General features: G+C 40.1%; 3 protein-coding genes across 3 annotated transcripts; all 3 read right to left on the bottom strand.

Moving 5' to 3' along the window:
* Window positions 1-5735: 5735 nt before the first annotated feature.
* LOC146636858 (uncharacterized) lies at window positions 5736-7158 on the bottom strand. Its single transcript, XM_085350380.1, has 6 exons — window positions 7104-7158; window positions 6826-7003; window positions 6290-6768; window positions 6050-6184; window positions 5935-5966; window positions 5736-5849 (listed from the first exon to the last, which is right to left on the bottom strand). Exons 1-6 carry the CDS (start codon window positions 7156-7158, stop codon window positions 5736-5738), a joined length of 993 nt encoding a protein of 330 aa, XP_085206506.1.
* A 7982-nt stretch (window positions 7159-15140) lies between these two features.
* Window positions 15141-16590, bottom strand: LOC146636857 (uncharacterized). Its single transcript, XM_085351092.1, has 4 exons — window positions 16536-16590; window positions 15734-16441; window positions 15489-15624; window positions 15141-15252 (listed from the first exon to the last, which is right to left on the bottom strand). The coding sequence occupies exons 1-4, from the start codon at window positions 16588-16590 to the stop codon at window positions 15141-15143; spliced, it is 1011 nt and encodes a 336-aa protein (XP_085207218.1).
* Window positions 16591-20876: 4286 nt separating this feature from the next.
* On the bottom strand, window positions 20877-22329 carry LOC146636856 (immunoglobulin kappa light chain-like). Its single transcript, XM_085350379.1, has 5 exons — window positions 22275-22329; window positions 21455-22156; window positions 21229-21351; window positions 21102-21136; window positions 20877-20990 (listed from the first exon to the last, which is right to left on the bottom strand). The coding sequence occupies exons 1-5, from the start codon at window positions 22327-22329 to the stop codon at window positions 20877-20879; spliced, it is 1029 nt and encodes a 342-aa protein (XP_085206505.1).
* Between the last annotated feature and the right edge of the window lie 279 nt (window positions 22330-22608).

Below are 22608 nucleotides of genomic sequence, written 5' to 3'. Positions count from 1 at the left end.
CCTAGCAGACCCCTCACACATTCCTTAGAGACAGGACTAGACCAGCGGCGTGAACTCAAGGGAGGTAAGAATACACAGGGATTCAAAGAATACAGTATAGACTGAAACTAAGAAAAGGCTAGATATTAAAAAAACAAAAAACAAAATTGGGAATCTAAATATAACTGAGAAGAAGAACCAGGAAATCTCGAAATCAGGTAGACTCGAAACACCAAGTGTTAGAACCAGTGTTTGGAGGCGTTACATTGGTGTTTGACCTTTTTGTTTTTTAGATTAGATTAGATTAGATTAGATTAGAAGAGATTTTATTAATCTCTCGGGTTCCTCCTGGAAATTCAGTTTCCAGTAGCACAGCACCGACAGAAGTTGCATGTTACAGATACAATAAAGAGGAATGAGAGTAAGGATATGAGCATAAATATACCATATATACACATATACACATATATAAATACAGAATAAATAATAGCGATAAATAGGAATACCAGCGTATTGCACATTTGAGTGAGTCTATTGCACAGTGATTATTGCACAGTCGAATATAAGAAAAAATATTGCAAATATTGCACAGTGAAAAGGGCATTACAACTCAGTTGTTCCCTCCCTCCTTTGTCCTCATGTTTCCTCTCTCCTCCAACGAGGAGTTAAACAGTTTCATGGCGTGTGGGACAAAGGAGTTTTTAAGTCTGTTGGTTCTTGACTTTGGGAGAAGCAACCTGAATAGGCTCCTCTGATTATTTATGGCCATGCGCAGAGGATGCCCAGCATTGTCCATAATGTCCAGCAGTTTCATTAGTGTCCTTTTCTCTGCCACTGTCACCAGAGTGTCCAGCTTCATGCCGACCACAGAGCCAGCCTTCCTGATTAGTTTTTCCAGCCTGAATGAGTCCTTCTTTGCTGTGCTGCTCCTCCAGCTCACCACAGCATAGAAAAGTACTCCTGCAACCACCGACTGGTAAAACATCCTCAGGAGCTTCATGTAGATGTTGAAAGACCTCAGCCTCCAGAAGAAGTAGAGTCGGCTTTGTACTTTTTTATACAGGTGCTGCATGTTGCATGACCAGTCCAGTTTGTTGTCCACCCACAGACCGAGGTACTTGTACGTGTTGACCACCTCCACCTCCTCTCCCTCTATCTGAAATGGCACTGGACCTGGTCTGGACCTCCCACAACCAGTTCCTTGGTCTTTGAGGTGTTGAGTTGCAGGTGCAGCTTTGTGTGAGTCCGTGTGACAAAGTTCCTCACCAGACTCCTGTACTCCTCTTCCTGATCATCACAGATACACCCCATGATGGCTGTGTCGTCTGCAAACTTCTGAATATGGTATAATTCAGAGTTATAGCAGAAGTCATAGGTGTACAGGGTGAAGAGAAGAGGGGACAGCACAGTTCCCTGTGGTGCTCCTGTGCTCCTGACCACAGTGTCAGACGTGATGTCCTTCAGCCTGACGTTTTGTGGTCTGTCAGTGAGGTAGTCGGAGATCTTGTTTTTTCAGAAGCAGACCGGGCCGGATTATATTAAAGGCACTCAAAAAGTCCAGAAACGGGATCCTGACCGTGCCTTTCCCCTCATCCAGGTGTGTGTGTGCTCTTTGTAGGAGGTATAGAATGGCATCCTCCACTCCGACATCCGCCTTGTAGGCAAACTGTACTGGGTCCTGGGCATGTTGTACCTGTGGTTGGAGGAGGTTGAGGAGGAGCCGCTCTAGAGTTGTCATAAGATGTGACGTGAGTGCCACCGGTCATTCAGCTCATTGGGATGATGTAGGATGTCTTCCAGATGGCGGGCACTCTCCCCAGTCACAGGTTGAGGTTGAAGACTTGTTGTAGCGGCTCCCCGTCACCTTTAAGGTTCTTGTTTCACCAGGGAGTCAAACTACTGTGCTTTCTTTTTCAAATGAAAAGCAAAATTCCTAAAGCTCGTATTTAGATTTGTTATTTGAACTGGAGCTCAACTGCAAATCCCAAAGTCAGGAGAAATTACAGAGACTTTTTGCTTTTAGATATCTATTGCTGTCACAGTTTATCATACAACATCCGTTACCTCTACTGGAAGAAGAAAGCTTCATAATGGGGAAATCCACATGTTTTATCTCTTTTTGCAACATTTTTTTCTTTTTGCTGAGATTTTCTTAAAATGCAGTGCATTTGACCTGTCACGGTCACTGTAAATTCCACTGGTTTTCTTCATTCCCATCCAAAACTCAAGCAACATTGTTTTCTTTTTAAAACCCTTGTATGGTGTTCGGGTCTGTGAGACCCGTTTTCAGTTTTTTTCAAAAGAAAAATTAAACAATTAACTATTTTTTCAACCTAAAATTCATTGGCTTTGGTTTATTTTCTGTGAAGAACATAAATCCGAACAAATTTTCGATGACCGCATACTGTACCTCCCCCCACGCATTTACATTACATACAAGATGTTGGGGTCCACTGGACCCAGGTCTAATAAAAGTGTTGAAAGTGTAGGTCCTGTGTTCCCACACTCTGTCTTCCTCCTTTCTGGTGCTGCTGATAGTGTTTTCTTCCCCTCCTGCTCCCGCACAAAGTTGCAACATTGTTGAAAATTTAACTATCGACACCGTCTGCTCTTACACTCCCACACATTTTGCCCTCTTTCTTGAGTTATCCAAATTTTATTTTCTCATACCCTGTCCAACCTGCAAATTAGGGGCATAATACTTTGAATGAGACTTTACCAGTGTGGTTCCTTATCACAGCTGATCAAGATGGCAAAAAGATTATCTGCTGCGATGGCCTTGCAATTTGATTTTGGAAGAGAGAGGAGCTTCTGATGATGATGTCGAGGAAGAGGTTTCAGAATATGAGGATCACATTTCTGAAAATTCAGAGTCTGACAGTGACTTTGAAGAAGTGGATGAGGTTGAGCACCATTTAGTAACAAAACAAAGACGAGTACCCCATCATCAGCCAGCTCCAGAACCAGCCTGTCAGTAGCCAGCTCCGGGACCAAAACAAGCCCACCAGACGGCAAGTGAAGAAATATGTATGTCAAAAAAAAAGTGAAATTGAATGGTCTTCTTGCCCAAGAAATGAGCCACCCTGCAGAGCTGCTAATGTGATAAGGATGCAACCAGGGCCAACACGGCTGGCAGTTACTCATGTGCAGGACATCAAGTCTTCATTTGAGCTTTTCATCCCAGATTCCATCCAGAAAATTATTCTGGATTGCAGTAATTTAGAAGGATGGTGTGTTTTTGGAGAGAGGTGGAAGAAGATGGACCAAATTGATCTGCAGGCCTACTTTGGGGTTCTTACCCTTGCTGGAGTTTTCAGGTCCAATGGGGAATCCACAGAATCTCTGTGGGATGCAGAAACCGGCAGAGAACTTTTCCATGCATCAATGTCTCTGGAAAACTTACACAAAATTTCCAGGATTATTCGTTTTGATAACCGAGACAACAGACCAGCTCGACGGCAGAGAGACAAGCTAGCTGCCATCAGGACAATGTGGGATAAGTGGGTGCACCGCCTCCCCCGTTTTATAACTCTGGGCCTAATGTCACCATTGATGAGCAGCTGATGCCATTTAGAGGCCAATGCCCCTTTAGGCAGTATATACCATCAAAACCTGCAAAATATGGTATAAAGATATTTGCACTTGATTATAACTGATTTTATTTTTTTTATAACATTTTATTAAAAAAAACGAGAAGCACATTAATTCATAAATGTCATCTAACAAAGGTAAAGGGAAAAAATTAACCATGTTTGCTGTTCACATGGCTCGTAATTGGGATGAAGTAAACATCTGTTGAGTAATTTAACATAAAATTGTTTGATAGTGTTAATTGGAAAGCCAAAACTCTAGCGGGTCCACCAGACCCATGAACACTGGCTGAGTAACAAAAATACGAACACCACACAAGGGTTAAAGAGTCCAGAAGGTGACTATATACTACAAGATAACTACAGGCTTATTTAATAAAGAAACAAAAACCCCAGATCATATTACACACTGTTATACAATGAAAAATGCAGTAAACATTATTGTGTACACAATTTGGATGTCAACATCTAATGAATGTGTGAATTTTTTTTTCCGCTGGATTGGAAAAAATATAACCTGCTGCTTGACACTGGAGTAAACACATTCATCTTGGTTGTTCCTCTGTCTCGTTGAACTGTTGGGTAGGTTAACACTTAAAGCAGTGTAGTGGACGTTGTCTGCATCATGGTGTAACTGACTGGGACTTGACCCACTGTTCTTAACATAGACAATTGGTACCGATTTTTTTTCCACCTTTAAATTCAGAAAAGACCAAAGTTATTGTTATCATAAAAATCTCATACATATTTTGTCTAACCAGGTACTAACTCTAAATGGCATTACTAATACCTAACACATGTCCTAGTTTGGATTTGGGCGACCTCTACTTTTAAAATTAGGTGACAAACTTTCCTTTTTGGTCAAGTTTAGAGTTATACATGGATCAGGTGACACCAAACCATCCCTTACTCATGCTTCTATTTTCATTCCCACGTGGTGATTCACCACTACAGCATGTCATAGTTTGTATGTTGACATCGTCTCTCTGTGCTCTTCCATTTTCTCTTCTCTAGCCCCTCTTTTCCAAAGCCTTCCTCAGCTTGGTTCTGCTGGAGATTTCTTCATTTTAAAAGTGAGTATTGCTGCTCACTGGGGATTATTGTTGGGATAATCTCTATTAAAGCTGGATTTTTACATTTTAAATATCCAATATCCAGCCAGTATCCAACACTCATTTTTACAGCTTTATTTCTTCAAAACATCAATTCAAAAAGGTGCTGAAAATTTTGCTCAGACATATTGGTCCATACAGCTATGATAGCATCTGCTGCAGATTTGGTATCTGCACATCCCCAATATGAAACTCGCATCTCAAAGATGCTCTGTGCAACTGGAATCTGGTGACTGTGGAGGCCATGTGAGTACAGTGTGATGTTTCCATGTTTCAAGTACTTCACAAGTACAATGTATTCTTCCTTCACATGATTGATGCCAAACCTGTCACAGTTTGAAGAATTAATGACGCAAGTGTAGGACTGAAGGCAGACAGAAAGCTAATCTTTTATTAGGTTGCAAACAGAATTACAAAATAGAAAAAAGCAGGAATCCAGAAATCATTTTAGAGATCCTCAGAAACCAGAGGAAAAAGAGGGTGGAGATATACAGCCACAGAGACAAAGAATAAAAGGAAGACAGGATTATAAATACTAACTGGGAATGTTAAACTGGTCAGAAATAACATGCAGGTGAAAGTCATTATAAACGGGAACACTTGGGAGACTAATACTCACAATAATATTTTACATTTTTACACAAAAACTAAGCCTCATCATTTGAATACAGTGAATACCGCCACAAAAACCTAATCATATCACAAGCATACAACAATAAAATATGGAAGTATCCAATATTAAACTCACCAAAATTAAGAATCAAAACTTCAAATGATAAAAAACAGTCAACACAACAACAACTTCAAAGAGACAACTAAAAATTACAGAACTTCAAAAATACATCGAACCCAAAATCTAAAACAAATTATCTACTGGAATTACATTTACAGGAATTTCTAAATTATACAAGTGATCAAATGCTGTTAGCAGTTAAATTATTTTTTAAATATCTTTTCTTCCAGACCAAAAAACGAAAAGATAATCAAATCAAGAAAAAACAAAATCATCACTACAGCAGAAAAGTCATACTAAAAATCATAATTTCTACTATGTTTACTTCATACCGGAGTACACACATTCCTCCTGGGTGTTGCTCGTCTGTCTCCTTGCTCCTTTCGTCCTAATTTTTCTCAAAGCAGCATAATGAAGGTTGTCCTCTTGGGTACTCTGGATACCAAAAGAATCAACATAACAATTCAACAAGAAATGTCATTTCCTAAAAACACAAGAACTTCCACACTTTAAAACTCACCTCTAAATTTACAGAATCATTTGTGTTTGAGTCTGCTGAGAAACAAGGAAATGATTTAAACTTAAATGCCACTATTTTTAAACCACAAGAGTAAAATATGAAAACAGATTCTAACCTCTGGATTGGCAGTTGTTCGTCTTTTTCATCTTATACACTAAAAAAGTTGATAACACACTGATGATGGTGGTGAGCGTTAAAGCTGCGCTTAAGAAATACATCAGGCCAGCAGAATCTCCACGAACTGTAAATCCTAGAAATGACAGAGCTTTTTAGCTTTTCTTCCTGAGTTCATCGAATATGATCTGCTCCTATTTATAATACCATGTGAGTCACCTCTGCTGGAAAAGTGACTTACCCCCAAAGTCCAGCTTGGTCCCGTTTCCAAACAGTATGTGTCCACATGAGACAACAGCACAGTAGTAGATCCCAGTCTGAGACACATTCAGGCTCTCCATTCTCAAGTTATAGACACAGGTGTGTGTGCTTTTGTTAGCTTTCCTCTCACACTGATCATTCCTGACTCCATGGGTGTAAATGAGTCCTGGTTGAGAATCTTCAGAGTCTTTGAACCAGTAAACACTGTGTTCTCCATCACAGCTCAGCATAGTGTGCACCATACAGTGCAGACTTACAGAGCCTCCTGGCTGGATGGTCTCAGATGCTGACTGATGAACTAAAGCTCGTATGTTTAAATCTAAATCATTGACACTGACAATAATGGTCTCTAAGAACATTAATGTGTAGAAAGAGGAAAATATACAGTAGTAAGTTGCTGAGTCTGAAACACTTAAGTCTGAGATAATCAAGTGGTTTTTTCCTTTTCCATTATCTAGTCTGAAGCGTGCATTATTCTTGAATGGACCATGAAATTTTACTAAATAGTGTTCTGACTTATATAAAGTAGAAATGAGTTTTGGTTTCTCTCCTAAAGTTTGTTTATACCAGTAAAAACGTGCAGCAACATTCTGTTCATAGTAACAATGTAAAGTCACGCTGTCTCCAGATTTAGCTGATATAAAACGTGCTTCTTCATGAACAGAGGAGGATACATGCATGTTGTTCTTCTGAGCTGTGGTGAAATGAAAGACAAAGCAAATACACATTGTGGAACATGGCAGCTGAGAAAAAAGACCTTAAAAGAATTAGACTGTGGTTAAACACAAACTTACCAATTACACCCAAGAACAAACTTATCAGGTAGAAGACAATGTGTGCAGATGCCATTGTTCCAACAGTCGTACTGAATAAAAGAATGGCGACTCTTCAGTTTTAAGAGTGATGATTAGATTTTACTGGCCAATCAGAAGCTAGACAGTACATGGAAAACTAGATCACATGATCATTGACATGTGTAGTGTTAAACTTAGTAGCTGAGAAAAAAAACAGAAGAACATCACAGTTTAGATCAGAGGTGAGATATATTAGATGTCAACTCACTAAATATCCTGTAGACCAGGGGTGCTCAATACGTCGATCGCGATCGACCAGTCGATCGCAAAGGTAGTATTGGTAGATCGCATGGCATTAAAAAAATAGATGCCAGCCTATCATCCATCCCGTCACTTGATTGATACAGGGAAGCCAGTCAGATGACAGCAGATTTTTTCTGACGCTTAGGTCGCTGCGCATGCGCAAACAGCGGCGCGAAGTGTAGTAAAACTGACAAGCTAGTCAGCGAGTTAACTCCAATTTTTAGCTCTCGGTTTTTTCTCTTAAACCTGGCCGTCAGCAGCTACTGTCCGGACTATGCATCCCTGGCTGACTCAATTCAGTGCAAGTCATCAGAGTAAACTCAGGTAATGACAAAAAATTTACATAGTTAATTGTGTTGTGAAATATTGGATATTGCGGTTATGCATGTATATACATTGTAGATATAAAGAATCCTCAATATATTTATAAATAAGTATATGTTTTGGATTTTTGTAGTGGGTAGATCATTTTGACTTGGTCATTTTATAAGTAGCTCACATGCGGAAAAAGTGTGAGCACCCCTGCTGTAGACAATGTGTTGGTGTGGGGCAGTGTGAGACCCATAGTTATTAATTTTGAAATGTTTCATGTATATAAAAATGGTGAATTAACTACACAACCACACAAAATACGCCACTATCTTTTTTAATAGTTTTCATGTTAAAAACATTGTAGGATTTTTTTGTTATCTTTTTGAATTTGTGTTTAGGATTTTCTGTCATTTGAAGTTTTGACTTTTGTTTGTGTCAGGTTGAGTTTTGGATATCCATTTTTATTCCTTTGTTATTTAATTGTAACTTTCCATCCATCCATTCATTTTCATCCGTTTATCTTTGACTGGGTCGTGGGGGCAGAATCCTAAGAAGAGAAACCCAGACCTCACTCTCCCCGGCCACCTCCTCCAGCCTGTCCCGGGAAATACCAAGGCATTCTTAGCCTAGCCAAGAGACATAATATCTCAAGCATGTCCTGGTCTCCTCCCAGTGGGAGGTGCTGGGAACACCTCACCCATAAACCAACCATAAGTGAGGGTAGGGACATAGAACGACCAGTAAACTGAGCCACCATACCAAACCATCTGTCAATCTCCTGCTCCCTTCTCCCAGAATGCTGTCAAAGCTCTGTTGGATGATCTCTTGTGCAGAGGCTTCTGCCAGGCATTATACGTTTCGGTGCACCAGGTCTGTCCAGCATCCTTCCCCGCCACCTGATCCAACTGACCACCAGTTGGTGATCAGTTGACAGCTCAGCACCTCTCTTGACCGTAATTATAACTACAATATTAATAGGTCTTTCCTTTTCCTATATTTACTGTTTTCTAGCAATGAGGCCTATTTTTTTTTGTTATCTTGTGTTTGGGCAGCTTGCACTTTACCATCACGATCTCGTCCTTTAGTGCAACACAAATAAAAGTAAAGTTCATATCCATGCTGCACACTGCACCACAATTTTCCAGACAGACTAACAATTCCAAGAAATTGAAGTATTGAACGACATAATTTTAATGGAGTGGTTTTTTTATTCATGGAAACCAGCTGCATCAAAGCCTTACATGATACATCTAAATGCACCGCATCAGATTCATGTAAGGCATGCCACCACTGGATGCCAGAGGAGTGGAGACGTCTTCTCTGCAGGGACAGATCACACTTGTCCGACGGACAATCTGATGGTAAAGTCTGGACTTCCCAGGTGTGAGGAGAGCAGTACTTGCCTGACTGCCCTCTACCAAGTGTAAAGTTTAGTGGGGGGGAGTTATGATGTGGGGTTGTTTTTCAGGATCTCAACACAGCCTCGGTGATAGAACTGTTAATGCTTCAGCACACCAAGACATGCTGGACAATTTCATGCATCCAACTTTGTGGGAACAGTTTAAGGATGGTGATCATTAATCACAGTGCAGATAAATCAGAAGAATGTTTGCATCATGGGATTTGTACAGGTTTTAGTGGTTAATTTATCTCTCATATGAGGATTTATGCCACGTATACACCACAAAGAGCCTTGTCTTCCCAACCAGCATACTCCAGAATGTAATCAGCCACACTCATCTGCTCTTGTTGCTAACTGAACAAACAAGCTGTTGTTGCAGCCATATGGTGCAGCATTGGGTTAATTTCCTCATCAAAGACACTTTTGAAATCACTGGTAAACTCAGCACAACACAAATCCTTGCTGTAGTTGAGAATGGCCTAAGCCCATCTGAGAGTCCTTCCTCTGAGGAGGTGAACAAGGTAAGAAATCTTTGATGCATCTGCTGAGTAAGTGAGACAAATGATTCTAAACACTAGTGAGCACTGTGTGAGAAAACACACAGTGGTTTTTATCTAACTTGCTGTAGAAGGCTTGAGGAATTAGAAGAGCTGTCTCCAGAGGCACTTCTGTGATATTTTAGAGAGGGAAAACTTGGAGGAGAGAAAGAAAGAAAACGGCATGTCAATCCTAAACATACAGGCAATAAATAGAAGAAGAAAGCATACAATAATGAGACAATCACAAGACACACTTTCTACCTTTCTTTCTTTCCCTTCGTTTGTTCTTTATTTTCTAATGCTTGTCCATTTCATGGTTGCAGAGCATATCCCGACTGCCATAGGGTGAAATTAGGGGTACACCCTGAACAGGTTGCCATTTTGCCGCCAGGTTAACACAGACAAAAGGACATCATTCACACTTTAACTGTCCAGAAACCATGTTCTCAATGAACCCAAAAAACTCATTAATATCAAAGCTGAATGTTTTTGGAAGTAGTTTTTAGTTTGTTTTTAGTTTTAGCTATTTTAGGGGGATATCTGTGTGTGCAGGTGACTATTACTGTGCATAATTATTAGGCAACTTAACAAAAAACAAATATATACCCATTTCAATTATTTATTTTTACCAGTGAAACCAATATAACATCTCCACATTCACAAATATACATTTCTGACATTCAAAAACAGAACAAAAACAAATCAGCGACCAATATAGCCACCTTTCTTTGCAAGGACACTCAAAAGCCTGCCATCCATGGATTCTGTCAGTGTTTTGATCTGTTCACCACCAACATTGCGTGCAGCAGCAACCACAGCCTCCCAGACACTGTTCAGAGAGGTGTACTGTTTTCCCTCCTTGTAAATCTCACATTTGATGATGGACCACAGGTTCTCAATGGGGTTCAGATCAGGTGAACAAGGTGGCCATGTCATTAGTTTTTCTTCTTTTATACCCTTTCTTGCCAGCCACGCTGTGGAGTACTTGGACGCGTGTGATGGAGCATTGTCCTGCATGAAAATCATGTTTTTCTTGAAGGATGCAGACTTCTTCCTGTACCACTGCTTGAAGAAGGTGTCTTCCAGAAACTGGCAGTAGGACTGGGAGTTGAGCTTGACTCCATCCTCAACCCGAAAAGGCCCCACAAGCTCATCTTTGATGATACCAGCCCAAACCAGTACTCCACCTCCACCTTGCTGGCGTCTGAGTCGGACTGGAGCTCTCTGCCCTTTACCAATCCAACCACGGGCCCATCCATCTGGCCCATCAAGACTCACTCTCATTTCATCAGTCCATAAAACCTTAGAAAAATCAGTCTTGAGATATTTCTTGGCCCAGTCTTGACGTTTCAGCTTGTGTGTCTTGTTCAGTGGTGGTCGTCTTTCAGCCTTTCTTACCTTGGCCATGTCTCTGAGTATTGCACACCTTGTGCTTTTGGGCACTCCAGCGATGTTTGCAGCTCTGAAATATGGCCAAACTGGTGGCAAGTGGCATCTTAGCAGCTGCACGCTTGACTTTTCTCAGTTCATGGGCAGTTATTTTGCGCCTTGGTTTTTCCACACGCTTCTTGCGAACCTGTTGACTATTTTGAATGAAACGCTTGATTGCTCGATGATCACGCTTCAGAAGCTTTGCAATTTTGAGACTGCTGCATCCCTCTGCAAGATATCTCACTATTTTTGACTTTTCTGAGCCTGTCAAGTCCTTCTTTTGACCCATTTTGCCAAAGGAAAGGACATTGCCTAATAATTATACACACCTGATATAGGGTGTTGATGTCATTAGACCACACCCCTTCTCATTACAGAGATGCACATCACCTAATATGCTTAATTGGTAGTAGGCTTTCGAGCCTATACAGCTTGGAGTAAGACAACATGCATGAAGAGGACGATGTGGACAAAATACTCATTTGCCTAATAATTCTGCACTCCCTGTAAGTGAACTCAAAAAGGCAATTTTAATACTGAATACTTGAAGAATCAGGCCTGGTTGAAGATCTGGTTTACTTTATTCACATCCAAAACTTGCTTAGAAGACTACAACCACACATCATTTTCTTTAAATGAGTTCAACAACATTGATTACAAAATAGAAAGAGGTGACTATAATATATAAAACACCCAGCACGCCCCTGCGAGCGGTTTATCCTTCAAGCTCGGGTTCTCTACCAGAGGCCTGGGAGCTTGAGGGTCCTGCGCAGTATCTTAGCTGTTCCCAGGACTGCGCTCTTCTGGACAGAGATCTCCGATGTTATTCCCGGGATCTGCTGGAGCCACTCGCCTAGCTTGGGAGTCACCGCACCTAGTGCTCCGATATATATATATATATATATATATATATATATATATATATATATATATATATATATATATATATATATATATATATACATACATACATATACATACATATATATATGGCAGGCAACATTGCAGACATAGAGGACAGTTACAAGTACCTGGGGATCCCGCAGGCGAATGGGAACCATGAAGAGGCCGCTAGAAAAGCTGCAACCACCAAGTACCTGCAGAGGGTCAGGCAAGTCCTGAGGAGTCAGCTGAATGGTAAGAACAAGATCCGGGCCATCAACACGTACGCCCTGCCCGTGATCAGGTACCCTGCTGGGGTAATAGGCTGGCCAAAGGAGGAGATAGAAGCCACTGACATAAAGACAAGAAAGCTCCTTACCATGCATGGAGGGTTTCACCCCAAGTCCAGCACAATGAGGCCGTACGCTAAGCGGAAGGAAGGGGGCCGGGGACTGGTGAGTGTCAGCACCACAGTCCAGGATGAGACAACGAACATCCAAGAATACATTGGGAAGATGGCCCCAACTGACCGAGTGCTCAGTGAATACCTCAGGCAGCAGAAACCCAAGAAAGAGGAGGGAGACGAGGAACCATCATGGAAGGACAGGCCCCTGCACGGTATGTACCACCGGCAGATAGAGGGGGTGGCTGATATCCAGAAATCCTACCAGTGGCTGGACAAAGCTGGACTGAAAGACAGCACAGAGGCACTAATCATGGCAGCACAAGAACAAGCTCTGAGTACAAGATCCATAGAGGCTGGGGTCTATCACACCAGGCAAGACCCCAGGTGCAGGCTGTGTAAAGATGCCCCAGAGACAATCCAGCACATAACAGCAGGGTGCAAGATGCTAGCAGGCAAGGCATACATGGAACGCCATAACCAAGTGGCTGACATAGTGTACAGGAACATCTGTGCCAAGTATAACCTGGAAGTCCCGAGGTCAAAATGGGAGATGCCCCCAAGGGTGGTGGAGAATGACCGAGCTAAGATCCTGTGGGACTTCCAGATACAGACGGACAAAATGGTGGTGGCTAACCAACCGGACATAGTGGTGGTAGACAAACAGAAGAAGACGGCCGTAGTGATCGATGTAGCGGTTCCGAATGACAGCAATATCAGGAAGAAGGAACACGAGAAGCTGGAGAAATACCAAGGGCTCAGAGAAGAGCTCGAGAGGATGTGGAGGGTGAAGGTAACGGTGGTCCCAGTAGTAATCGGAGCACTAGGTGCAGTGACTCCCAAGCTAGGCGAGTGGCTCCAGCAGATCCCGGGAATAACATCGGAGATCTCTGTCCAGAAGAGCGCAGTCCTGGGAACAGCTAAGATACTGCGCAGGACCTTCAAGCTCCCAGGCCTCTGGTAGAGGACCCGAGCTTGAAGGATAAACCGCCCGCAGGGGCGTGCTGGGTGTTTTTTTTATATATATATAATACAACATAACTACAGGTTTATTTAAAAAAAGAAACACAAAAGCCCCAGATCACATTACATTGCACACAATTTGGATGTCAACATCTAATGAATGAATGTGTCACAGCTGCAGTGGCAGACATGTGAAGTGATGAGGGAAGGCCCCAAGTGCAGGAACTGATAACTGGCATACACTGAGTGAGCTTTATTTTCAGTGTGGATGAAGTACAAAGAAAAGTAGAGAATGGCAGTGACTTAAACTAAGAAAGACCTAAACTGGGAAAGCTAACAAGAAACATGTAACCTGAGACAAAGAACTAGAAAAAACCTAACCCACAGAGGGAACAACGCAAATGAACAGAGAGGATGACAAGCAGACAAACCATCAACAGAGGACTACACAGGGCTTAAATACATGGGCAGGAAAACAAGAGGATGGGGAACAGGTGGGAAAACACTCAAGTCTAAAAAAAGCATGTTACTACGTGGAGATCTGGAAGGCTGCTCCAAAAATGATCCGATTATATTTGAAATATTTGTTCTATTCTCTTCCAAACACCAGCTGTGTATTGTAGGTTTTGAATGTTTACTAAAATAAAAATAAAAGCATCCTAACCTAACATCTCACTTGTTTGTCTTTATCCAGGCATACATGTGTACTATGTTTATTAAGAACAGTGTTGGGAAGGTTACTTTTAAAATGTATTCCACTACAGATTACAGAATACATGCCCCAAAATGTATTTTGTAACGTATTCCGTTACATTACTCAATGAGAGTAACGTATTCTGATTACTTAATATATTATCATGCTTTTTACAACTACATGAATGTACTATTGCTGTGTAATTTATTACTATTACTGAAGATAACTCGCCATACCAATAACAACTGGATTTTTAAATCTTAATATAAAATGAGTAACAGTAGGGTGGGCATTAGGTAAGGCTGCACTTTTTGCAGCGATCTTGTATAGAAAACTGTTTCACGCGTATATAAAACAGGTCCGCAGCTCCGAACCGTAGTAAAGGGACCTCTGGTTAATACGTCGGGTTCGTGTCGGGCTCGTAGCTGAAAACTAGCTTTACTTTGTTGTCTCGGTCAACTTTGCTAGCGAGAGACAGAGAGAGGAGTTGAAAGGCTGCTTCAACAGAACTTATTGCTTGGAGGAAAAGACGAACACAGTGTACAGTCGAGCCTTAATAGCTTTTACTTACAACTGGGCCTATGAGGGGCATTCTTTAGGGCTATGCCTGTAACACTCTGCATATTGCCTCCATATTAATAAATTTTTGAACAATATTTTTTAAAAGTATTTTGTCACGTCATTAAGTAGGGGTGACATGGGCCACATTAGAGCCTCTTAATGCCTGTTTTGTTTGGGTTTCCACCGGAGTGGAATTACCAAAAATAGAGAGGACATAGCCTAACACATGAAAGATCCGCAAAGATGCAGACTTGACAGACTCTGGAACAGAGGGAATCTTAAGCACAGAGACAAAAGTAACTAGACGTGGAACACAGAGACGACATAAAGACAGAAACTAAGACTAAGCATACAACTCACGGAGAACAGAATTAAACCTTTACCAAGAACAAAGAGGAGGCACAGAAACAGAACAGAAACCTAGAAACCAGGAACTATAAATATATTACAAACAGAAAACCATAATCCACAGAGTATAACTTAAACCAAAAACACAAACCCCGTGACAGTGTGGATTTTTTGTCTCACTAGAGTGGAAAAATGTAACCTACTGCTTGACACTAGAGTAAACACATTCATTCTGAGTTTTTCTCTGTCTTTTCAATCTGTTGGGCAGGTTAATGCTTAAAGCAGCGTAGTGGAGGTTGTCTGCATCATGGCTACCCTGGTAAAAACAAATTTGAGAGGTAGATCAAATTACAGTTTCTGGAAAAAAATATTTCAAAGTAATATGTGCTAAAATATTTTTCAATATTACTTTAATCTGAACAGATGAAATGTACCTCTGCAGAGGGAGTTGAAAGTCTTGTTTGTTGATGGCCTGAATGTAAAATACAAAAACAGCAGTCTCACTTAAAAGTCCAAATCAGTGAATAAAAACTGTCAAATGCAGCACTTTTTTCCAGTACCTGATTTGAAGTGGTTTCTTTTGCTCATCTTGTAGAGAAGAAAAGCCAGTAAAACAACCAAGGTGGAGGTAAAAGTCAATGCTCCACTCAAGACGTACACCAAGACAAGAGATTTTGCCTCATCTGTAAAGAGCCAAGAATTCTGAGCACAGACTTCTCTATATTTTAGGTTTTCTTTTCAGATAGATAATAAAATAACAGTCACAGATATGGGTTCTATACTGCTACTTACCTCCAAACACCAGCGTGGTTCCTCCTCCGAACAGTATGTGTCCACATGAGGCGACAGCGCAGTAGTAGATCCCAGCATGAGACACATTCAGGCTTTCCATTGTCAAGTTAGAGACACAGGTGTGTGTTCTTCTGTTGGCTTTCCTCTCACACTGATCATTCCTGCCTCCATGGGTGTAAATGAGTCCTGGATGAGATTCTTCAGAGTCTTTGAACCAGTAAATACTGTGTTCTCCATCACAAGTCCCAGTGTGTACTGTACAGTTCAGAGTCACAGAGCTTCCTGGCTGGATGGTTTCAGAAGCTGACTGTTGGACCACAGCCTTGATGTTAAAGTCTGAATCTTTAACACCAACAGTAATGCTCTCTGAAAATGTTGATGTGTGTAAATAGGAACATATACAGTAGTAAGTTGCTGAGTCTGAAATGCGCACATCTGAGATTATTAAGTTGTTTTGACCTGTTTGAGTATCCAGGGTGAAGCGTGGATCACTCTTGAATTCACTGTGAAATGTGGCATTTTGTTCATATACATAGAAGGTAGAAATGAGTCTTGGTTTCTCTGCCAATGTTTGCTTATACCAGTAAAACCGTGGAGTTACACCATTTTTACTGTAACAATGCAAAGTCACGCTGTCCCCAGTTCTAACTGATATGAAACGTCTTTCTTGATGACCAGATGAGAAGAACTCCTGGTTGTTCACCTGAGCTGAAGTAAAATAAAAGACAGAGCAAATACATTTTATAGACCCTTAAAAGCATGGAAATATATTCAGACTGCAGTTTCAAAACCGTAAACTCACCCATTTCCCCTAAGAACAAACATGTTAGACAAAAGACAAACTTCGTAGGTGTCATTGTCTTTAAATAATCCTGCTGAATGAAAAGAATCTCAAACCCGTCTCCACTCTTGTTAGAGAAGACTGTGTGTGATTGGCCAAGCAGAAGTGTCACAGTATGTCTTTTAAGGAAAGATGATCACATGTTCAGAGCAGCCAATAGTGTTAGACTTCATGATTGAGGCAAAAATAAAAAATAAAACTGTTCATAAATAAAGAAAACAGCACTGATCAATCAACTCTTTGTACACACTTTTCTTAAAAATTCTAAAGGCCCGTTTTTCATCTGAGTATGTGGACCAGGGATTGCCCCCATCTCTAATCCACTGATTTTCAGGCATGGAGGAACAAATGAACCGTCCATAGGAAAAAAGCAAAGAAGATATCAGACACGGTGGTTGAGCCCTGACTGACCAGTTTGAGTCTTTCCGAACTGCTGACTTAATACGAAAATATGATAGTGAGTGATTTTACCATTCACGTAGATGCTGAAAACAACAGCCTAAACAATGCATTTAATTAGCTAGACTCAAAATCTAAATGAGCCCACCCACCGCTTTAATCATATTCTGCATCTTGTGCTATATGGTGTAGAAACCAAACACTTAACAGTATCCCCTGAAAAGTCAGACCATTGCTTAATAACATTGAAACTTACAAAAATAGGCTACACAGCAGTGGGGAATAACTTTGATTAGAGTAGATATATTTCTGAAAGTGCTGTAAGTAGATTTAAGGATATAATTCTTCCACTTCTTCAATGCCATGTGCCAACACAATAGAGAGCAGCTACCTAAACTTTACTCCCACAGAGGTCAGTGATGTTGTGAACAGTGCTACATTCTCTCTCCATATGACTCTGGAACTTAGAACTTCTAAGTATAATAACATCATGAGGTCATTCAACACCACTCAACCACAAACTCTAGACAATATTTACATAACCTGAACATGAACAACAATATTTATATAACAACAGTTATCTGTTACTTATGTCTGAGGAAGACACTGCATGGTTTAGGTCAGAAAACAAGAATAACAGATGCAAGCTATCTGAAAGTGGTTGGCCACCACTGGTAACACACTATGTAATATATGCAAGTAAATGTTTTCTTAGTCTTTGGGTTTACTATGGTTTTGGTGTTTGAGTAATTGAGTTGGGCGGGGGGATTGTGGTGGCTAAACTCGAGATTCACATTTTTACATTGGGAATGACCAAGATGGACAAGATTAGAAATGAAAACATCGGAGGGACAGTACAAATAAGTTAGACAAAACTGAGACGGTTATGTCTCAGTTTTGTCTGTCGGCTTTTGTCAAGCCGACAGGCGTGACAAAGTCAGGAAGACCTGGAAGATAATTAATCAATATGGTGAAGAAGGGATGCAGAGGGTTGGTGTGATGGATACCAAACAAATAGGAAAATGTACAAAGAACTCTATTCACTAGAAGAAAATCCTACTCACAGAAGTTCAATCATGGACAATAAAGAGTGTAAAGAATACATCAGTTACAATGTCACGCCAATTCTACATCTATAACATAATAACTAACGGTGAATTTGCAACTCACAAAGCTCATTACATATACAAACATGGGCTTTTGGTATCTCCATAGTTCTAGTTGTGGCACAAAAGGAACCATAATTGATCTGCGACCCCTCAGAAACACTGCTTTAGGACAGGAAATAATACCTCACGTTATAGTTGACACACGTTAGACATCATAACTATTATTGATTTCCAGACAATGTGATGACAATGTGATCCTTAAAGACGTGGATTTGATTATAAGTCAATTAGACCTTTTAAATTTGACCTCAAAACCTTACAGCAATAAACCACTGTGGTATGGAGGACCACAAGAGCCGCATGCTGTCAGGATTTGTGTCGTGGATGAGAGGAGGAGGACCCAAACGCTGGACTCACAGGTAGGTAGGTGAAGGTGGGTGTTTATTGCCGATGGAGTGAACAAACAGAACAGAGGTAGGAAATGGCTGGCTGGACGGCTGACTGAATGAACAAAGGACTGAATGGCTGGCTGACTGAACGCAGGCGGAAACGACAACATAACATCAATGACACGACAAGGGCTGAAGGGAAGAGAGGGCTTAAATACATGACTAACAATGACAACGATTGGAGACAGGTGAGTGAACAGCTGAACATAATGAACTAATGATAAATGGGAAGAGGACTGAACATAATGCACACAGACCAAGGCTAACACAATAAAACAGGAAGTGGAACAGGCAGTAGATAAACAGTGAACGTGAACTGAAAATACTGGGTCAACGACCCAGAAACCCTGACACATGCATAGAAATAAAGAATTATCTGCTTAAATAATGAATTGTACAATAAATTATGCAATTGTAAACCTTACTAAAGTAATTTCTTAGTTAATAATGTAATTTAAAAACACTATTTTTAAGTCAATATTTTAAAATGACTTTTCAATCCATTAATAAATACTTCAAATCCAGCTCGCAAGAAAAATCTCATTTCAAAAATCATTTTCAATTTCCAAATTAAAAAACTGATTTTCAAAATCTTTTTAAAAACACAATTTATATAAGAGAAATAAGTAAACAGATTAAAAAATCTAAGGATTATTTCTAACGATTCCAATGGCCAATGGCGATTCCACTCCTCATTTCAAAATCCATGTTCCTTTCCTGTTAGCTCACATCTTAGCTATTATTTTAGCAAATAGACTAGCTTTGGGATTAACTATTGGATTACCTTCTGGATTAGCTTTCAGATTAGATTTTAGATTTTTTTTATCTCATTTATGAGATCCTAAAGCAATGCAAATTAGCCACACAGCGCAATGTAAGGAGCTCTGAGATTGGTTGGACAGACATAGACTTGTTGCCTGGATTTTTCTACACTGCTGTTTGTGCTCATAGCTTTGCTCTGCTAAGAAGTGCGTGTGCTTGTACAAAGGCCATTCAGCCTTGAAATGCCACTTTACACTCTACCTGACAAAGATTTAATAGAGATATGTGATTGAGATAGGTGAAGAAGGAAAGGGACCCTGCAGTGAAACAGAGAGCTAAACCTCCGAGTGCGCGCCTGTGGACTCAGCCTGACCACCTGTTGAAGCTAACGTGCTAACATGGCTAATGCTAGCATCACCGCATGTAACCCCACTCTATTAAGGGCCATTTCTCAATACTCACGTACACAACTCTGTACTCATGTTCTCGCAGACTTCATAAGTTCACACAGGAGTCCGGACTTCCTGAGAACGTAGCACGATTTTTGTACAATTTGAACACGAGTGTACTTGATGATGTCACAGGTCAGCCTAACATGACCCGGCTGGCTCGTCCCACTCAAATATCAGATCAGAATTTTACAGTAAACATATATATAAATGTTACTGTGTCAGTTTTCATTGAAAAATAATAAAGGAAAAATATTTTATGAATGACTTTACCTGTACTATAGTAAGATGTGCTCTACTACAGAATAGGATGGTGCACATATTTTAGAAATCCAACTATAATTTTACATGCAAGCTCACTTTTTGCAGGTTAATTTGCAAGCGATATTTGTATCGATTTCACACAAATACCAGCAAGTAAGGCCCAATGTATTTTGAACAGACAAGAGCAAAGTAATGCCATAATGAGCAGTGCTAACCAAACACAGCATTTCACACTCTAAGTTTTAGGATGTTGCAACAAAGAACAAAGGGAGAGTCAGACAAACTTGCACCACAAAAATGAGCTTTGATGCTGACTGTGCTCTGCACTAAAGCACAACTTTCTTTTGTTGACTCTATTATCTTAAAATTAATGGTTTTTAGTTGTAAGATTGAATAACTCTTATTCAGTGTTCATCTTCATCTAAAGTCATAATACAAAACAAATATTGTTAACTAATATATATATATATATATATATATATATATATATATATATATATATATATATATATATATATATTCTCCAGTGAACAGTGGACACACTCTGAAAAACAAAAAAGAAGCCTACATTTTCAAAGCTGCAGAAGGGGTGTGCAAATCAAGCAACAGGGGTTTCAATTTTTATTTTCTGACAAAATATAGACATGAAAATTCATTATATACACAGCAATGTTGAAACTAGTCCTGTAATGCCACTTTCTGCACTTTCTGTCACTATCTATCTATCAATCTATCTTCTGACAGAGAAATTGTGCACTGTTGTGGATAGAAAACAATGTTATCACAAGGATAACATAATGTCCACCTGACACTACACTTGAGAGTCTATGTACTTTACATCTTATGGACCATGAAGATTTCGGACAAGTCCTACTGCTTCACACTGGAGTAAACACATTCGGTCTTGCTGTTCCTCTCTTTCTTTGATTTTCTGGAAATGTTAACATTTATAGAAGCATAGTGGAGGTTGTCTGTATGAGCATTCTGTCAAAAAAAGGAAATGTATATCAAAAAATGCCTTCTAATAAAAAGTGCTGTGAAAAATGTGTTTTATGTTATTTAAATTGTAAAATCGTTTAGACAGATGAAACATACCTCTACAGAGGGAGCTGAAAATCTTGCTTGAGCCTCTAAATGTGAAATACATACAATTGAAATCTGATTGAAAAGCCAAATAAATGAATACAAGCTGTTAGATGTAAGTAGCACCAATGGTCCATACCTGATTGGAAGTTTTTTCTTTTATTCATCTTGTAGAGTACGAAAGCCAGAGAAACCACCATGGTGAAGGTGAAAGCCAATGCTCCACTCAAGAAATACACCAAGAAGTGAGATTTATTCTTGTCTGTAAAGACCCAGAATTCCAGATCAAGGATTTCAGAATGTTTTTTGCACTTTTTAGAGTTTTATTAGCACAATATTGTATTTGTTGTGACAATGTTCCTTACCCTTATATTTCAGAGTAGTTCCTTCTCCGAACAGTATGTGTCCACATGAGGCAACAGCACAGTAGTAGGTTCCAGCATGAGACACATTTATGCTCTCCATAGGCAGGTTGTAAGTGCAGTTGTATGTTTGTTTGTTCTTCTCACACTGATCGTTCCTGCCTCCATGGGTGTAAAGAAGTCCTGGGTAAAAATCTCCAGAGTCTTTGAACCAGTAAACACTATGATCTTCATCACAGGTCCCAGTGTATACTGTACAGTTCAGAGTCACAGAGCCTCCTGGCTGGATGGTCTCAGATGCTGACTGCTGCACTAAAGCTTTGATGTTTAAACCTGAACCTTTTACACTGACAGTAGTGCCTTCTGCAAATTCTAGGACTAAAGAAACCCGCCTTGCACAGTAGTAAGAACCTGAGTCTGACTTCTGCAAGTTTGTTATATACAAGTGGTTTTTCCCTATGTCTGTATCCAGGGTGAAGCGTGGATTGTTCTCGAATTCATCATGAAAAGTCCCATTTGCTTTAAAAACATACTGAGTAGAGATGGGCTTTGGTTTCTGTCCAAGACTCTGCTTGTACCAGTAGAACCTCGTTGCATCGTTGGCTTCATAGAAACATTGTAAAGTCAAGCGTTCACCAACAATAGCTGATACAAACCGTCTCTCTTGCTTATGAGTTACGGAGAAATTCTGGTGAGTCAACTGAACTGATAGGGAATGAGACAACGCAGACACAGCATTAATTTTACAGGAAACATTTCATTAACACATGTGTATAGAGGAGCAATCATAGCCACTGATAGATTAAAAAAAATCATAACTCACCTAAATTTCCAAAGATCAGACATGTCACATAGAAAACAAAGTTGGGAGGTCTCATCGTGTGCAAACCTCTGTGTTAAATGAAATGAACCTTGACTTTTTTCCACTCTTTAGAAACAAGACAGCTTTTGATTGGCCATTGCAAAGCCATGTGATCTGCCCCCAGGATGAAATGTGTCTTCTGTGCATTTAACACAGACATTTGTTGCCTTTGGTAGAATGATATAGCGACAGGTCCATAATGGTTGTGTCATGGTTTTTTTGTTTTTTTAAAAATATATTTTTAGTCTAAAACTGATCATTACATAGAGTGTAAACACAACTGACAACATACTGT

Source organism: Diplotaxodon limnothrissa, linkage group LG3, assembly GCF_057381915.1.
Source record: "Diplotaxodon limnothrissa isolate DT_005_m linkage group LG3, D_limnothrissa_male_GT1.1, whole genome shotgun sequence".
In the NCBI taxonomy this organism is placed as follows: domain Eukaryota; kingdom Metazoa; phylum Chordata; class Actinopteri; order Cichliformes; family Cichlidae; genus Diplotaxodon; species Diplotaxodon limnothrissa.
This window is presented reverse-complemented; position numbering and strand designations above follow the sequence as displayed.

What these genes read in the sequence shown, in the direction of transcription:
- LOC146636858 (XM_085350380.1), bottom strand. Translation starts at nt 7,158, where the DNA reads ATGGCATCTGCACACATTGTCTTCTACCTGATAAGTTTGTTCTTGGGT. An exon ending in TTTGTTCTTGGGTGTAATTG is followed by an intron (nt 7,004 to 7,103) that starts GTAAGTTTGTGT and finishes ATTTCACCACAG; the next exon opens with CTCAGAAGAACAACATGCAT. An exon ending in CTCATTTCTACTTTATATAA is followed by an intron (nt 6,769 to 6,825) that starts GTCAGAACACTA and finishes TGCACGCTTCAG; the next exon opens with ACTAGATAATGGAAAAGGAA.
- LOC146636857 (XM_085351092.1), bottom strand. Translation starts at nt 16,590, where the DNA reads ATGACACCTACGAAGTTTGTCTTTTGTCTAACATGTTTGTTCTTAGGG. An exon ending in TTTGTTCTTAGGGGAAATGG is followed by an intron (nt 16,442 to 16,535) that starts GTGAGTTTACGG and finishes ATTTTACTTCAG; the next exon opens with CTCAGGTGAACAACCAGGAG. An exon ending in AAATCAGGTACTGGAAAAAA is followed by an intron (nt 15,253 to 15,488) that starts GTGCTGCATTTG and finishes TTACCAGGGTAG; the next exon opens with CCATGATGCAGACAACCTCC.
- LOC146636856 (XM_085350379.1), bottom strand. Translation starts at nt 22,329, where the DNA reads ATGAGACCTCCCAACTTTGTTTTCTATGTGACATGTCTGATCTTTGGA. An exon ending in AAGAAAAAACTTCCAATCAG is followed by an intron (nt 21,137 to 21,228) that starts GTATGGACCATT and finishes TTTCACATTTAG; the next exon opens with AGGCTCAAGCAAGATTTTCA. An exon ending in TTTCAGCTCCCTCTGTAGAG is followed by an intron (nt 20,991 to 21,101) that starts GTATGTTTCATC and finishes TTTTTTTGACAG; the next exon opens with AATGCTCATACAGACAACCT.